The sequence below is a fragment of the Octopus bimaculoides genome, chromosome 2, assembly GCF_001194135.2.
Source record: "Octopus bimaculoides isolate UCB-OBI-ISO-001 chromosome 2, ASM119413v2, whole genome shotgun sequence".
Classification (NCBI taxonomy): Eukaryota; Metazoa; Mollusca; class Cephalopoda; order Octopoda; family Octopodidae; genus Octopus; species Octopus bimaculoides.
In genome coordinates this window covers 32,472,635-32,486,259 of record NC_068982.1, presented here as the reverse complement: position 1 = coordinate 32,486,259, position 13,625 = coordinate 32,472,635, and the positions used below count along the sequence as shown (strand labels likewise).

Below are 13,625 nucleotides of genomic sequence, written 5' to 3'. Positions count from 1 at the left end.
ATATATATATATATATATATATATATATATATATATATATATATATATACGACGTTGCTAGCATTTGAACCAGGTCTCCAGGCTCAGAATAACACATGAGCTGATGTTCCTACTCTTCTTCTCCCATCAGTTTAAGAGATGTGGCAAAGAGGTCATAAGCATGGATCATCAATGCATGTCAACATGGAAAGCAGATTTAAAATGATAATGATGACGATGACAAAGAAGATAATACATATATGCGTATATATATGCATATATGTGCACACTCAAGCATACACACACACACACACATAAGCATTACCAGCGACTAGGTCATAGATGTAAGCTGAGAGACTTTGATAGTTGAAGATCTATACAAATATCACAAAATAATGAGAAAACAGTTGTGAATATAACAGTGTAATTGTATTTTATATGTCTGATATAAATCTATTATGATGCAAAGCACGATTTCAGATAAAATCACGAATTTTATGAATTTTATTGTGTGTTTTTTTTTCACCCTTTTTGATGTACACGATCACAAGTTTCCTCAGCTTCTAGGTTTTTGTTTTTCTTTAACCTCTTTGAAACAGTTATAGCCTCTCTTTCTCTTTCTCTCTCTCACTTTCTCTCTTTTGGCATTATAACTCCATCATTTTATTACAGTAAGACTATTTCGTTTAGCTTTTGTTTTCACAAGTCTTCCTTTTTCTTTTTATATTTGATCTGTCAGTTATCAGACAAATGAGTCAATTGCTTTAAAATGCTTTATGATCAAAGGTGTCTATCAATAGAGCATCAACCCTATTGCTCATTACGACATACCCGACTTTTAATTGCAGACAATTGCTAAATTGTGATTGTGTAGATACTAGTTAATCTACTTGACTCCAGAGATCACAGGACAAAACCTCATGATAACATTCATTCACACACACACATGCACAAAGAAGCACATGTGCATGCACAGAGGCACACACACACATACACTCACAGAGGCACAGACACACACACATGCATGCATACACACACACATACACAAATGACGCACACACAGAGAGGCACACACACACGAAGTGTACACATACAGACTAGGAATATCAACTGAAATATTTTTTCCATGCTAACTTATATATATAATGTTCCATAAACTTATATGTGATTTATCCTTGTTTAATAGGTACTTTTGCTATTTCTAACTCTTCAGTTTTAGACTTGTGAGTTGAGTTGATTTGATAGAGAGAAACTTGAAGAAAACCATTGTTTATATGTATGTCACCGTCATCATCATCGTTTAGTGTCTGTTTTCTATGCTGGCATGGGTTAGACGGTTTTATGTTGTCATTGTCCTCCTTGTCCAGCTTGCAGTCATTTACATAGAGTTGTTCAGCTGGGAGCTGTCCAAACTGCATTTGTCTGCTATAGCATGGTCTTCACAGCTGGATGCTCTTCCAAACACCAACCACTCAACTGAGTGTACTGGGTGATTTTTACATGCCACTAGCACAGGTACATTTATGCAGCACCAGAATAGGTGTGTTTATGCAGCACCAGCATGGGTACTTTTTATGTGACACCAGCACCTGTATGTATGGAAGACAGTGGTTTTACTTAGCTTGATGCATCTTTTCAAGTACAGCAAGTTATCATATCTCCCAGTCCTTTGTATATGTTTGTTGGCTGCATCTCATGTTTCTGAGCTTGCAATCCAGTTCATTTTCCTGGGATAGAAGGGGGTGGTTTGGGAAGGAGAAGGTGCTGTTTTCTTTTCCGTCTCTTGAGTTCAGCTCTTGCGACTCTGGCTTTCTTGAAGCCTGCAGAACCCATTTTGATGGTGTGTCTCCAGCAGGATCTGTTTGCTGAGATATCTTCCCAGTGTGCGGGGTAGATGTTGGTGCTTTTCAGGGTTGATTTGAGTTGGTTTTTGTACCACCCCAAGGGAGCGACATAAGGATATTTTCCTTCAGGCAGTTCACTGTAGAGACAGATCTTGGACTATACTAAGCCAATATACAGTGGGATTGAACGCCAAATTAAATTATTGGGAAGCAAACTTCTTAACCACATAGCTGTGCCTGCATCTGCCATACCTGAACAAATTCACACACACACACACACTATATATATATATATATATATATATATATATATATATATATATATATATATATATATATATATATATATATGTGCATATATATATATATATAAATATATGTATAATTTACTTAAGGCACTGAGGAATTTGAGAACAATTATTTATGAAACTATAAGAAACTATAGTCTATAATCTCATACATATATGAACAGACACACACACATCACAAAAGCAATACGTTTAGAGGATGCAAATCTAGCTGTATGAATCAACTCAAATTTATTAATGGTATTTATGTCATTGACATGTTAGGAATGATAAGTTAAAGCTAAGTTGTAGATGATTCCAAATCAAAAGTAACGTACACAACAAAATGCAGTACATTATTTAATCTAGAGCTCCAACAGTTTCTTTGAGAAATTAATCATTAGAAGTATGATTCATTGTGAATAATTTATCAATTTATCAATGAGTTTATTTTTTTTATTCAAAAGATACATATGGATATTGAATGATTAAATACTTGTATGAAAATGATATATCTTATTGTTTTTCTCTTTAGTCCTATTAATTTATGTAAATTCTCTTTATGTATTCCATGTGTGTGTGTATTTATATGCACATACACACATGTATGTATACATATACAAATACATTTATCAATATACATAAACTTATATGTGTATGTATATAATCATTATCATCATCATCATTTAATGTTCTTCTATGCTGGCATGGGTTGGATTGTTCGACAAGGACAGATGAGATAGAGGGCTGCATTCGATTCTGTTTGTTTTGGTATGGTTTCTACAGCTAGATGCCCTTCCAATCACCAACCATTTAATAGATTATACTAGGTGCTTTTTTTATGAGTTACCATCATACAAATGATTTTCTTTGCCAGTCTTCTTATGAAAAATGTTTCTGGCTAGGAGGGAGTATTACTTTGCTTAGAAACAAGTGAAGGTTGGCAACAGGTTAGGTAGTCAGTTGTAAAAAATCTTCCTCAATAATTTCTGTTTAATGCATGCAATTATGGAAAAAATGTACATTAAAAGAGGAATGCAAAGATGTAATTTATAAGTAAAAGGACCATTTCTATGAGGTCCTGTTGCAGACTACCCTGATAACAAATGACAGTGACCCTGTTATCATTGCAAATGAGTAGAAAGATATATTGCCTTATTTCAATATACATAGAGATTATGTATATAGTACAAGAAAAGAAGTCTTCTCAAAACTCATAAACTTTTGAGATATCATTGACCTAATCATTTGCCTCACCAACTTCTAGAAACTTAAAACCTACCTGTCAGATGAACATGCAAACCAAATGGCTACACACTCATCAGGAAACAGAATAAAAGGAGCTAGTTGTGACTATTAGTCCTTATAATTTACTCTGTTGCTAATTTCATTGTTTCATTTTCTCTTTATAGTTGTTACTGCAGTCGACAAATCCTGGAGTTGAGTTTGAGTATACTGTGCCAAATGAGAATGCTAGCCACCGAATTCCAGAATTCAGTTGGCAGTATACAGATTGGTCACACTGCACTTCTTCATGTGGTGGAGGTATGTGTTTTTATCTATATCCTACTGCCCTTCCTCCTCGATTTCCTCCTCCTTTTGCTTCTATCCAACTCTTCTTCCATCATTCCTCTTCATCCTCTTCTTTCTACTATAATATACATTGAAAAACAGACATAAAGTAAAAAAAAAAACGAATTAATATAATAATAATAATAATAATAATAATAATAATAATAATAATAATCCTTTCTACTATAGGCAAAAAGCCTGAAGTTTCTTTGGGGTATGTGTCTGTGGGAGGTATAGTTGATTATTCTGATCACACTGGGACTTGTTTTATAGACTGCAAATGAGTGAAAGGCTAAGTTCACCTTGGCAAATAATAATAATAATCTTTTCCATTCTGCCAACGCAACATAAATGTCCTCTCAACGATTAACCGGAGATGATTTTTAAAATGAGAATATGTGACATAAAATCCTTCAATGAATATCATGAGACATTTTGGTTTTCTCCTCTCTTTAATTCCGGTCTTCCTTTAGTAATCCTGTTGTTTTAGATCGATGTATAGAATTATATATAAATGTAAGTATACTGTAAAGTGTTAAAATGTATGTATACTCTCCTAATATAATAATAAACATTATCTTTTTATATATTTGTGCATGTATTTATATATATATATATACATATATATATATATAAATATATATATATGTATGTATATATATATATATATTTGTGCGCATGTATGTATATATATTTGTGTGTATATGTGTGTGTGTGTGTGTGTGTGTGTGTGTGTGTGTGTATGTATATTTTTCAAAATGTAACCACATGTGAATCATTGGTGATTTTCCTCCTCCGTCTTCCTTTCTCTTGGACTTTCCTCTGTTTCTGAAGAAGAGCATTGCTCAAAACGTTAAACTGTCTTCCTTTCCTTCCTTGAGCATTTGCTAATACTTTACATGTACCACGTCCTCACGTTGTTGCTTTTTTTTCTGTTTGTTCATCTTCTTTCTCTGGATATATATATATATATATATATATATATATATATATATATATATATATATATATATATATATATATATATATATATATATATACATATATATATACATATATATATATATATTATTAAATTATATAAGGGCATTACTATACAAGGATGCCTCATGCTAAGAGGGACTCTAAAAGTCAAACTACCATAATAAACACATTTTTACTGAACGCGAGGGAATGCAATTCTCGAAGCAAACCCCCTAAAAACTTCTAACTTGACGGTAAATCATTGAGATGTTAAGTTGGTGTGTGGAAATAACAGAAAAGTGGTATGAATGCAAGCCACAGTTTCTGACATAGAATAATAATTAAAAGATTTTATGGGATTTCCTATAAAGAGTAACCATGCTATTGAACTGAGGAGACCACATATAATAAGACAAAAAAACCCCAAAAAACAAACTAAGGCAGTGTAGTACCATAGACTATGCATACCATATGATGACAGAGTTGATACTCTATTATCAAATGGTGGGGAAGATGACAATTATTACTGCAGTAATTGGCACAACATCTAAACTACTGGAGGATATTAGAATTGAGGCCTGTATTGTTGATCTGTGGAAAAGAGTAATCTTGTATTCTACAAGAATCCTGCGAAAGATTCTTGACATTTGAGGAGACCTCCCACCGAAGCTCAAAACAATTTCCCCACTAACTAATGTAACTTGTAATAGTTTTAATAATAAATATATACCCAGGTGTTGAAACCATAGTGATATCCGTTTGGCATTTGATGATGGGAATACACATTTGTTATATTTGGCTGTGAATTTCTTATTACTTTGTCTCATTAATCTGAGTTATCCTTTATTCTTGTAAAATGGAAAGGCTTTGTGGATTCTAGTTTGTGGAGATCACTTAGCATTGGTTGGTTTTTCTTCATAGGTAATTTTACTATGCTTAGATAATGCTCAGATATTGGTATCTAGTTTTAGGAGGGTCTGTGGTGTTTGTGTGTGTATGCATGTGTGTTTGTATGCCTGTGTGTGTGTGTATGTGTGTGTGTATGTATGTGCATGTGTATATATGTGTGTATATATATGTGTATACATATGTGTATATATATATGTGCATATATATGTATATATATAGATGTATATATGTGTGTGTGTGTGTGTATATATATGTGTATATACATGTGTATGTATATGTATGTGTGTGTAAATATGTGTATATATATATGTATATATATGTGTGTGTATGTGTATATATATGTGTGTGTGTATATGTATGTGTGTATATATGTGTATGTATATATGTGTATATATATGTGTGTGTATATATATATATGTGTGTGTATATATATATATGTGTGTGTGTGTTTATAGTATATGTGTGTATATAAATGTGTGTATATATATGTGTGTATATATGTATGTGTGTATATATATATATGTATGTATGTATGTAAAATAAGAATACAAATGGGTTAAAGGTTCACTATAACTGTTTCAGGTGCATTTTTTATTAATTGCACACACACACACACACACACGTATGTATGTATGAATGAATGAATGAATGACTGAACGAACGAACACTGTTGAATTATTGTCTATTCATGTTTCTACAATAAAGAAAATCGAAGTATATTTACAATTACCAACAAATGTGATTTCTTGAATCTTTCAAGGTAAAAAACACATTACACGTATGTTACATTTTGAAGTAGATAATTTCTTATTTTTTGTACAAAAAGACAAAAAAAAAAAAAAAAAAAAAAAAAAAAATCAAGAGACAAGGGTTAAATTATTGGCATATGGTGTAGTATGTTGATAATTTTTGTAGATACTCTGAAAATGTTACTTGTTTTTAAATCTCAGTTTGAATTATTTCATTTTCTTTGTGTCACTCATAATTTAAATCTCAATTTGAATCTGCCTTCAGGCATTTATACATCGTATATATGTGTGTGTGTGTGTGTGTGTATTAGACATTATATCTTGTGACTAGACACCTGGGTTCAGATGAATATTTATAGATTTATTCATAGAATTTCTGAAACTGGATAAATCTTGGCTCAATACATACTCAAATTCACTGAATTTAGTATCTATTCAAAAATTTTCATAATTTGACTTATTTATTTCTGACCTACCACTGTTAACATGTTGCTTACATTTTCTTAGTCTATGCAAACAATCTTTTCTGGAATTATATTTCAACTTAAAATATCTTGCGTATATTGTACAGTTTACCTATCTACTGTAAATACTACCAACAGAGTCCAAATGAATCCTCATTACACTTCATACCTTGGAGCTCTTTGGTTTTATATAGTTGCAAATATATACATGCATATATATTTGTGTGTGTGTATACATACATTCATTTACACACAAACACACAAATATACACATACGCAAAAACACAATTATATATATTTTTATTTATGTATAATATATATATATATATATGGATTTATGAGTGTATATACATACATACATTTCTATTTATGTATGTATGTATATGTTTTCATCTCTATCTAATATATCCATTACTTCTTAATCAGAGTCTAATGTTAATGGTAATATTTTCTCTGAACTCAACTGACCCTTCTATATCAGTGAATCAGTCCATTTTTCAGAAGCAGGAAAAGATGGAGTATAATCCATTTGTGCATTTATTGACCTAATAATGATGCAATTAGTTATCTTCAAACTTTTACCCCAGCCAAACGCTTTTGTCTCTTTTCCTTTCATGCTGAGATTTTTCATTTAGATGTTTATGCTAGAGTTATATTTTATTTCATTTTCCCCGTTCTCATTCTCTCCGTATCCCTATCACTCTGATTTTATCATAAACTTATTCCTCTTCTCTTCCCCATTTCTCTCTCAGCCTCTCTTTCTTTACTTTCCGTTATATAGTAACTGAAGAGTTGCTAGCTGACCAAAACAGAATTGAGGTTATTTACCTAAATACACTAACCTTTGATACATAAATATCAATGTGGATGTTATTGGATTGGCGAGATATACCGAGTGCAAGTGACTGGATGGATATTTGTTGTTGGATATCTGAAACATATCAATGCTGTTTGAGAAAATGTAAAGTGAGTGGTGTGTGAATAAAGGTGGAAGAGAGATAACAGAAAGAGAAATCAAGGGAAAGTCGAAGATATGTAGATATAGAAATAAAGGAAGAAATAAAGAGAGAAAACAAGATAGTGCAGAATGAATAGAAAGAGCAAAAATGAGAGAATGAGAGGGAAATGATAATGAGGGGAAGGAGAGAAAAAGGAGACGGTGATGAAAGAATTGGAGAGAAACTTGGGAAAGAGAGTGAAAGGAAGAGAGTGAAATAAGACATAAAAGAGAGAGGCAGAGTAAAAGGATATTTGAATATTAAGGATAAAAGAAAGCGATAGAAGATGAAAGAGTGATAGAAGATAGGGATGAGACAGGAGACTGTGGTGGTTTTGATGGGTAGTGAGAATATTTGATACATACACACACACACATATGTGAGTGTGTGTATGTATATGTGTATGTATACATACTTGGGTTAAGGTGTGTTATGGTTTGGGTGATTGTTTATGGTAGAAAGAAAAATAAAATGGTGAGCTGTGGTAATTAGATTCAGTCTGAGATAAACAAGGTCCTGAGATAGTAAACGATATTGACAATGGACAAGTAACTAGTGCTGTGGACATTTTTTTTCTCTTTTTCTTTAATCAAGACAATCATAAGATAAACAGATATGAAACCAATGATGATAATACAATTGATGATGATGATGGTGATGATGATGTCCATGACAATCATCATGATGGTGGTGAGCATCATGAGTATGATTATGATGACAGTGACGAGGACAATGATGACAACAATGCTGGTGATGGAGATGATAATGACGAAAATATCCATAGTATAGAGATATAAGTTTTTAGTATAACAAATTCTTGTCTTTTGTTAGAACTGTTTTATACACATTGGTATTGCTTTGAGAGGAGATGGAAGAAAGCACATAGCTTTCTGTTGTCACTTATCAATAAAAGTGAAGTTTCTAGGTTTTATGAGAAAATCATTTACAGAAAATAAGACATTGGCAACGTAACATGTTAAGCAGTTTCAACTGTAAAGTTGTTTTCTTTCAATGTAACTGGTATGAGTAAAGTATTGGCATGGCAGTGAGAAGTTATGAAGTTTGCTTCGCAGCAATTTAGTTTTGAATTCAATTCCACTGCATGGCGCCTTTGGGCAAGTATCTTCTTCTATAGCTTCAGTTTGACCAAAGCCCTGTGGGATAAATCTCATAGATGGAATATTAAGAAAGAAGCCCATTGCAAATATGTGTGTGTGTGTGTGTGTCCATTTGTGTCTGTTTGTGTCCTTTAGTCTTGACCTGATAGTGGTTATTTTCCCTGCAAGAAATCACAGCTACATCTCCCTTACATTTGCTGTTGGCACTCCGTCATTTACGACGTCGAGGGTTCCAGTTGATCCAATCAACGGAACAACCTGCTTGTGAAATTAACGTGCAAGTGGCTGAGCACTCCACAGACATGTGTACCCTTAACGTAGTTCTCGGGGATATTCAGCGTGACACAGTGTCACAAGACTGACCCTTTGAATTACAGGCACAACAGAAACAGGAAGTAAGAGTGAGAGAAAGTTGTGGTGGAATAGTACAGCAGGGTTCGCCACCATCCCCTGCCGGAGCCTAATGGAGCTTTAGGTGTTTTCGCTCAATAAACACTCACAACGCCCGGTCTGGGAATCGAAACCGCGATCCTATGACCGCGAGTCTGCTGCCCTAACCACTGGGCCATTGCGCCTCCACCTCCCTTACTTTACATCACTAGCATCCTGAAAGGATAGTGGCACATTGGATAACATAGTCTTAGCATTGCAATTCATAGGAAAAGTACCGATGATTGTGGCTGAAGTGACTTTGGCCAGAATGCTATTAGAGCTAAACTGAAGTGAAACATCATGATAGTACATGCCTTGCCTAGAAACATGAACTGAGATGACATTTTTTTACTCATATTTACATATTTAGTCATGACAGGTGAAATTACAGCATTGAAAATTATTAGAGACAGCTCAATGAGGTTTAATTTCAGCATATTATTATCATTATTATTGTTATTGTTATTATTATTGTTATTGCTATTATTATTATTATTATCATTATTATTATTATTATTATTATGTGGTGAGATGGCAGAATTATTAGCAAGCCAGGTGAAATATTGAGTGGTATTTCATCTGTTGTTACATTCTGAGTTCAAATTCTACTGAGGTCGACTATGCTTTTTATTCTTTCAGGGTCGATAAATTAAGTACCAGTGGAACACTGGAGTTGATGTTATCGACTTACCCACTTCCCACAAATTTCAGGCCTTGTGCCTATTGCAGAAAGGATTATTATTATTAAGGTGGTGAACTGGCAGACTTGTTAGCATGCTGGATGACATGCTTAGCGGCATTTTGCCTGTCACTATGTTCTGAGTTCAAATTCATCCGAGGTCGACTTTGTCTTTCATCCTTTTGAGGTCAATAAATTAAGTACCACTGAAACACTGGGGTCGATGTAATCAACTTGTCCCCTTCCCAAACTTTCAGGCCTTGTGCCTTTAGTAGAAAGGCTATTTATTATTATTATTCAATATAACTTGTAACTGCAATTTATATGAGGTCACTCTACGTCAAGGAATGGAATGTACAATTTCCTGTAAGTTAGATTCCCCCATGGTCCCAGCAGACAAAATGGAAAAGTCATTGCCTCGGAAGATGGTGAGGGAGATGCACTGGTACATTCACTCTGACTCACGGGGCTTGCAGTTGCAGATAGCCATCTCCACCCTGATTGCATTGAGCAGGGATCAGGTCTGGTGGGGCCAAGAACACCAGAGGTCTTTACTGCTACAGGCTCAACTATAAACCTGTCAGAGAACATATATTCAGTGGTGTAAAATGACTGACCGTGTCTTTTATTTATGATTACAGAATTACATTTTTATATGACGTGTCTTTGTACAGGGTGTCCACAAAGTCTGGGTACATGGAGTAAATAAAATCATCATCATCATCATCATCGTTTAACGTCCGCTTTCCATGCTAGCATGGGTTGGACGATTTGACTGAGGACTGGTGAACCAGATAGCTACACCAGGCTCCAATCTGATTTGGCAGAGTTTCTACAGCTGGATGCCCTTCCTAACGCCAACCACTCCGAGAGTGTAGTGGGTGCTTTTACGTGCCACTGGCATGAAGGTCAGTCAGGCGGTACTGGCAACGGCCACGCTCGAAATGGTGTTTTTTACATGCCACCTGCACAGGAGCCAGTCCAACGGCACTAGCATCATAAAATAAACAATTGAACATAAGAAATAATAATTTCTTAAAGTATGTGTTAATCCCCATGTAGGTACATGGAGTAAATGAAATCATAAGATAAACAATTAGATATAACAAATGATAATTTTTTAAAGTATGTGTTAATCCCCATGTACCCAAACTTTGTGGACACCCTGTATAATATATGTCCTTGTTAATATTGTGTTGTACTAATCTTTATCACAGGTACTCAACGTTCTGTTGTAATATGCACCGAGATGGAAGCTGGTGCTGTGGATGAAATGTACTGCAATGCTTCAATGAAACCAGATGACAAGCAACGCAAATGCAATGAACATCTTTGTCCTGCGATGTAAGTTTTCTCTGTTTCTTTACTATTAATTGAAGGGTTTAGCTGAACAAATCAACCCCAGAACTTTTTTATTTAAGTCTGGTACTTATTTTATTGTGGAGGTACATGGCTGAGTGGTTAGGGTGTCAGCATCATGATCGTAAGATTGTGGTTTCGATTCCTGGACCAGGTGACGCGTTGTGTTCTTGAGCAAAATACTTCATTTCACGTTGCTCCAGTCCACTCAGCTGGCAAAAATGAGTAACGCTGCGATGGACTGGCATCCCGTCCAGCTGGGGAATACATACGCCATTGAACCCAGGAAACCGGGCCCAGGAGCCTGGCTAGGCTTTAAAAAGGGCGCATTTATTTTATTTATTATTACTTATTTTATTGGTCTCTTTTGCTGAATACCAGTAAGTCACACCTGTTGTCAAGCAGGTAAGTGGGTGTGACAAACACAAACACACACACGATGGGCTTCCACATACTTTTCTGTCTACCATATTCACTCACAGGGCATTGATCATCCTGGTTTATAATAGAAGACACATGCCCAATGTGCTGCACAGTGACACTGAACCTGAAACCATATGGTTGCAAAAGCACACACCCATGTCTGCATCTATTCATATAAATTGTAGAATTTCTACTTTCCTTCCTCATCTTTGTTCCCATCTTCATCTTTCATGCCATTGTCATTTTCTTAGCTTTCTCCTTGTTCTCTTCTCATTCTTATCTTTATTCTTGGTTTCAATCAGTTTCCCATCCTCCAGTCTCTTCATCAACTGACCATGGGTTTTCTTTTATCAGCAAGGTATATTTCTAACTGGCATCTAGTTATTTATTTGGAGTTAATACTATGGTTAAGAAGATGGATAAAGTATACCTGAAAGACTTAGTTCACAACAAAGTATCTCATCAACAAAGAGCTTTATCTCTGAATCCATTCTAGTATGTGTGCGTACAAATGTGTATGTATGCATACATATATGCATGCATGTGTGTGCATGTAGATGTGCATGAACGTGCGTGCACAAATATTTGCGTATCATTGAATGTGGTTCTTATGCTGGTTTACATCTCTGTTTTCATGCTAGCATAAATCTGATCTACAAATTAGGATATTTCAATACTGTTTGAGAGTTTTCTTTTACCGTTTAATGTTCTTCCTGCTATTAATCATTCTTTTGTAAAGTAGGAATCAAAGCTGTTGTAAGTTAGGTTGCCTGAGATAAGCAGATTTATCTGCCTTGATTAATGGGTACAAGTTAATTGACTGTAAAAATAGTTTAGGAGCCTTGACTATATATTCAATAGTCTATTGCTGCTAATACTTTGTCTAAGCCAGTGAAGGCAAAATAGGAAACTTCAATAACTGTTTACAAAAGTAGTTTCCTGATGTTGTTTAGCTCCAAGTCAACACTGCTGAAACAAATCTGTGATCAAAAGCATTCTGGCCATAATCAACATGATATTTTAGGAGTATCTCATGCTATTTTATCAAATGTGTGATTTGCAGAAAATTTGGCTACTATTTCGAGATGAAAAAGTCTCTAGACAAAGACATGTATAAGCTCAAATACTTCTTTGTATATTTATCTAGTAATTTCAGATACAAACAAGTTCTTTTTTCTTTTTTTTTTAGAACAAATTGATTGAATTCTTTTTCAACACTGGGAAAAATTCTCAGCAGCATTTTGTCCATCTTTGTGTTCTGAATTCAAATTCTGCTGTGGTCAACTTTGTCTTTCATCCTTTTGGGGGTTGACGAGATAATTACCAGTCAAGCCCTGGGATTGATGTAATCAACTATCCCCTTTCTCTAAAATTTCAGGCAGAAAGGGTTAATCTATTTGCATTAAGTACAATGTTTCTTATTTGTAGGGGAGACTCGATGATGTATTGAATCATGGGCATATTGCATAGTGATTAAGACACCTGATGAAGGCTGGAGAGTATATCAGCTGAAACGTTGTGCTAACAACAAACAAGATGAGGACAAATATCCGTCAAATGTAAATCATCATCATCATCATCATCGTTTAACGTCCGCTTTCCATGCTAGCATGGGTTGGACGATTTGACTGAGGACTGGTGAAACCGGATGGCTACACCAGGCTCCAATCTAATTTGGCAGAGTTTCTACAGCTGGATGCCCTTCCTAACGCCAATCACTCAGAGAGTGTAGTGGGTGCTTTTACGTGTCACCCGCACGAAAACGGCCACGCTTGAAATGGTGTCTTTTATGTGCCACCCGCACAAGAGCCAGTCCAGAGGCACTGGCAACGATCTCGCTCGAAAACCC

The 13,625-nt window shown here is 34.8% G+C and overlaps 1 protein-coding gene across 2 annotated transcripts in view; it reads left to right on the top strand.

Annotated features, from left to right (window-relative positions):
- The window catches only part of LOC106871710 (A disintegrin and metalloproteinase with thrombospondin motifs 7), a 345,599-nt gene that overhangs the window by 205,745 nt on the left and 126,229 nt on the right, over positions 1 to 13,625 (top strand). For both annotated transcript variants that reach the window (XM_052976057.1, XM_052976060.1), the window contains exons 17-18: positions 3,523 to 3,655; positions 11,212 to 11,338. In XM_052976057.1, coding sequence (XP_052832017.1) covers positions 3,523 to 3,655; positions 11,212 to 11,338 — 260 coding nt within the window. The remainder of the gene's footprint in view (positions 1 to 3,522; positions 3,656 to 11,211; positions 11,339 to 13,625) is intronic.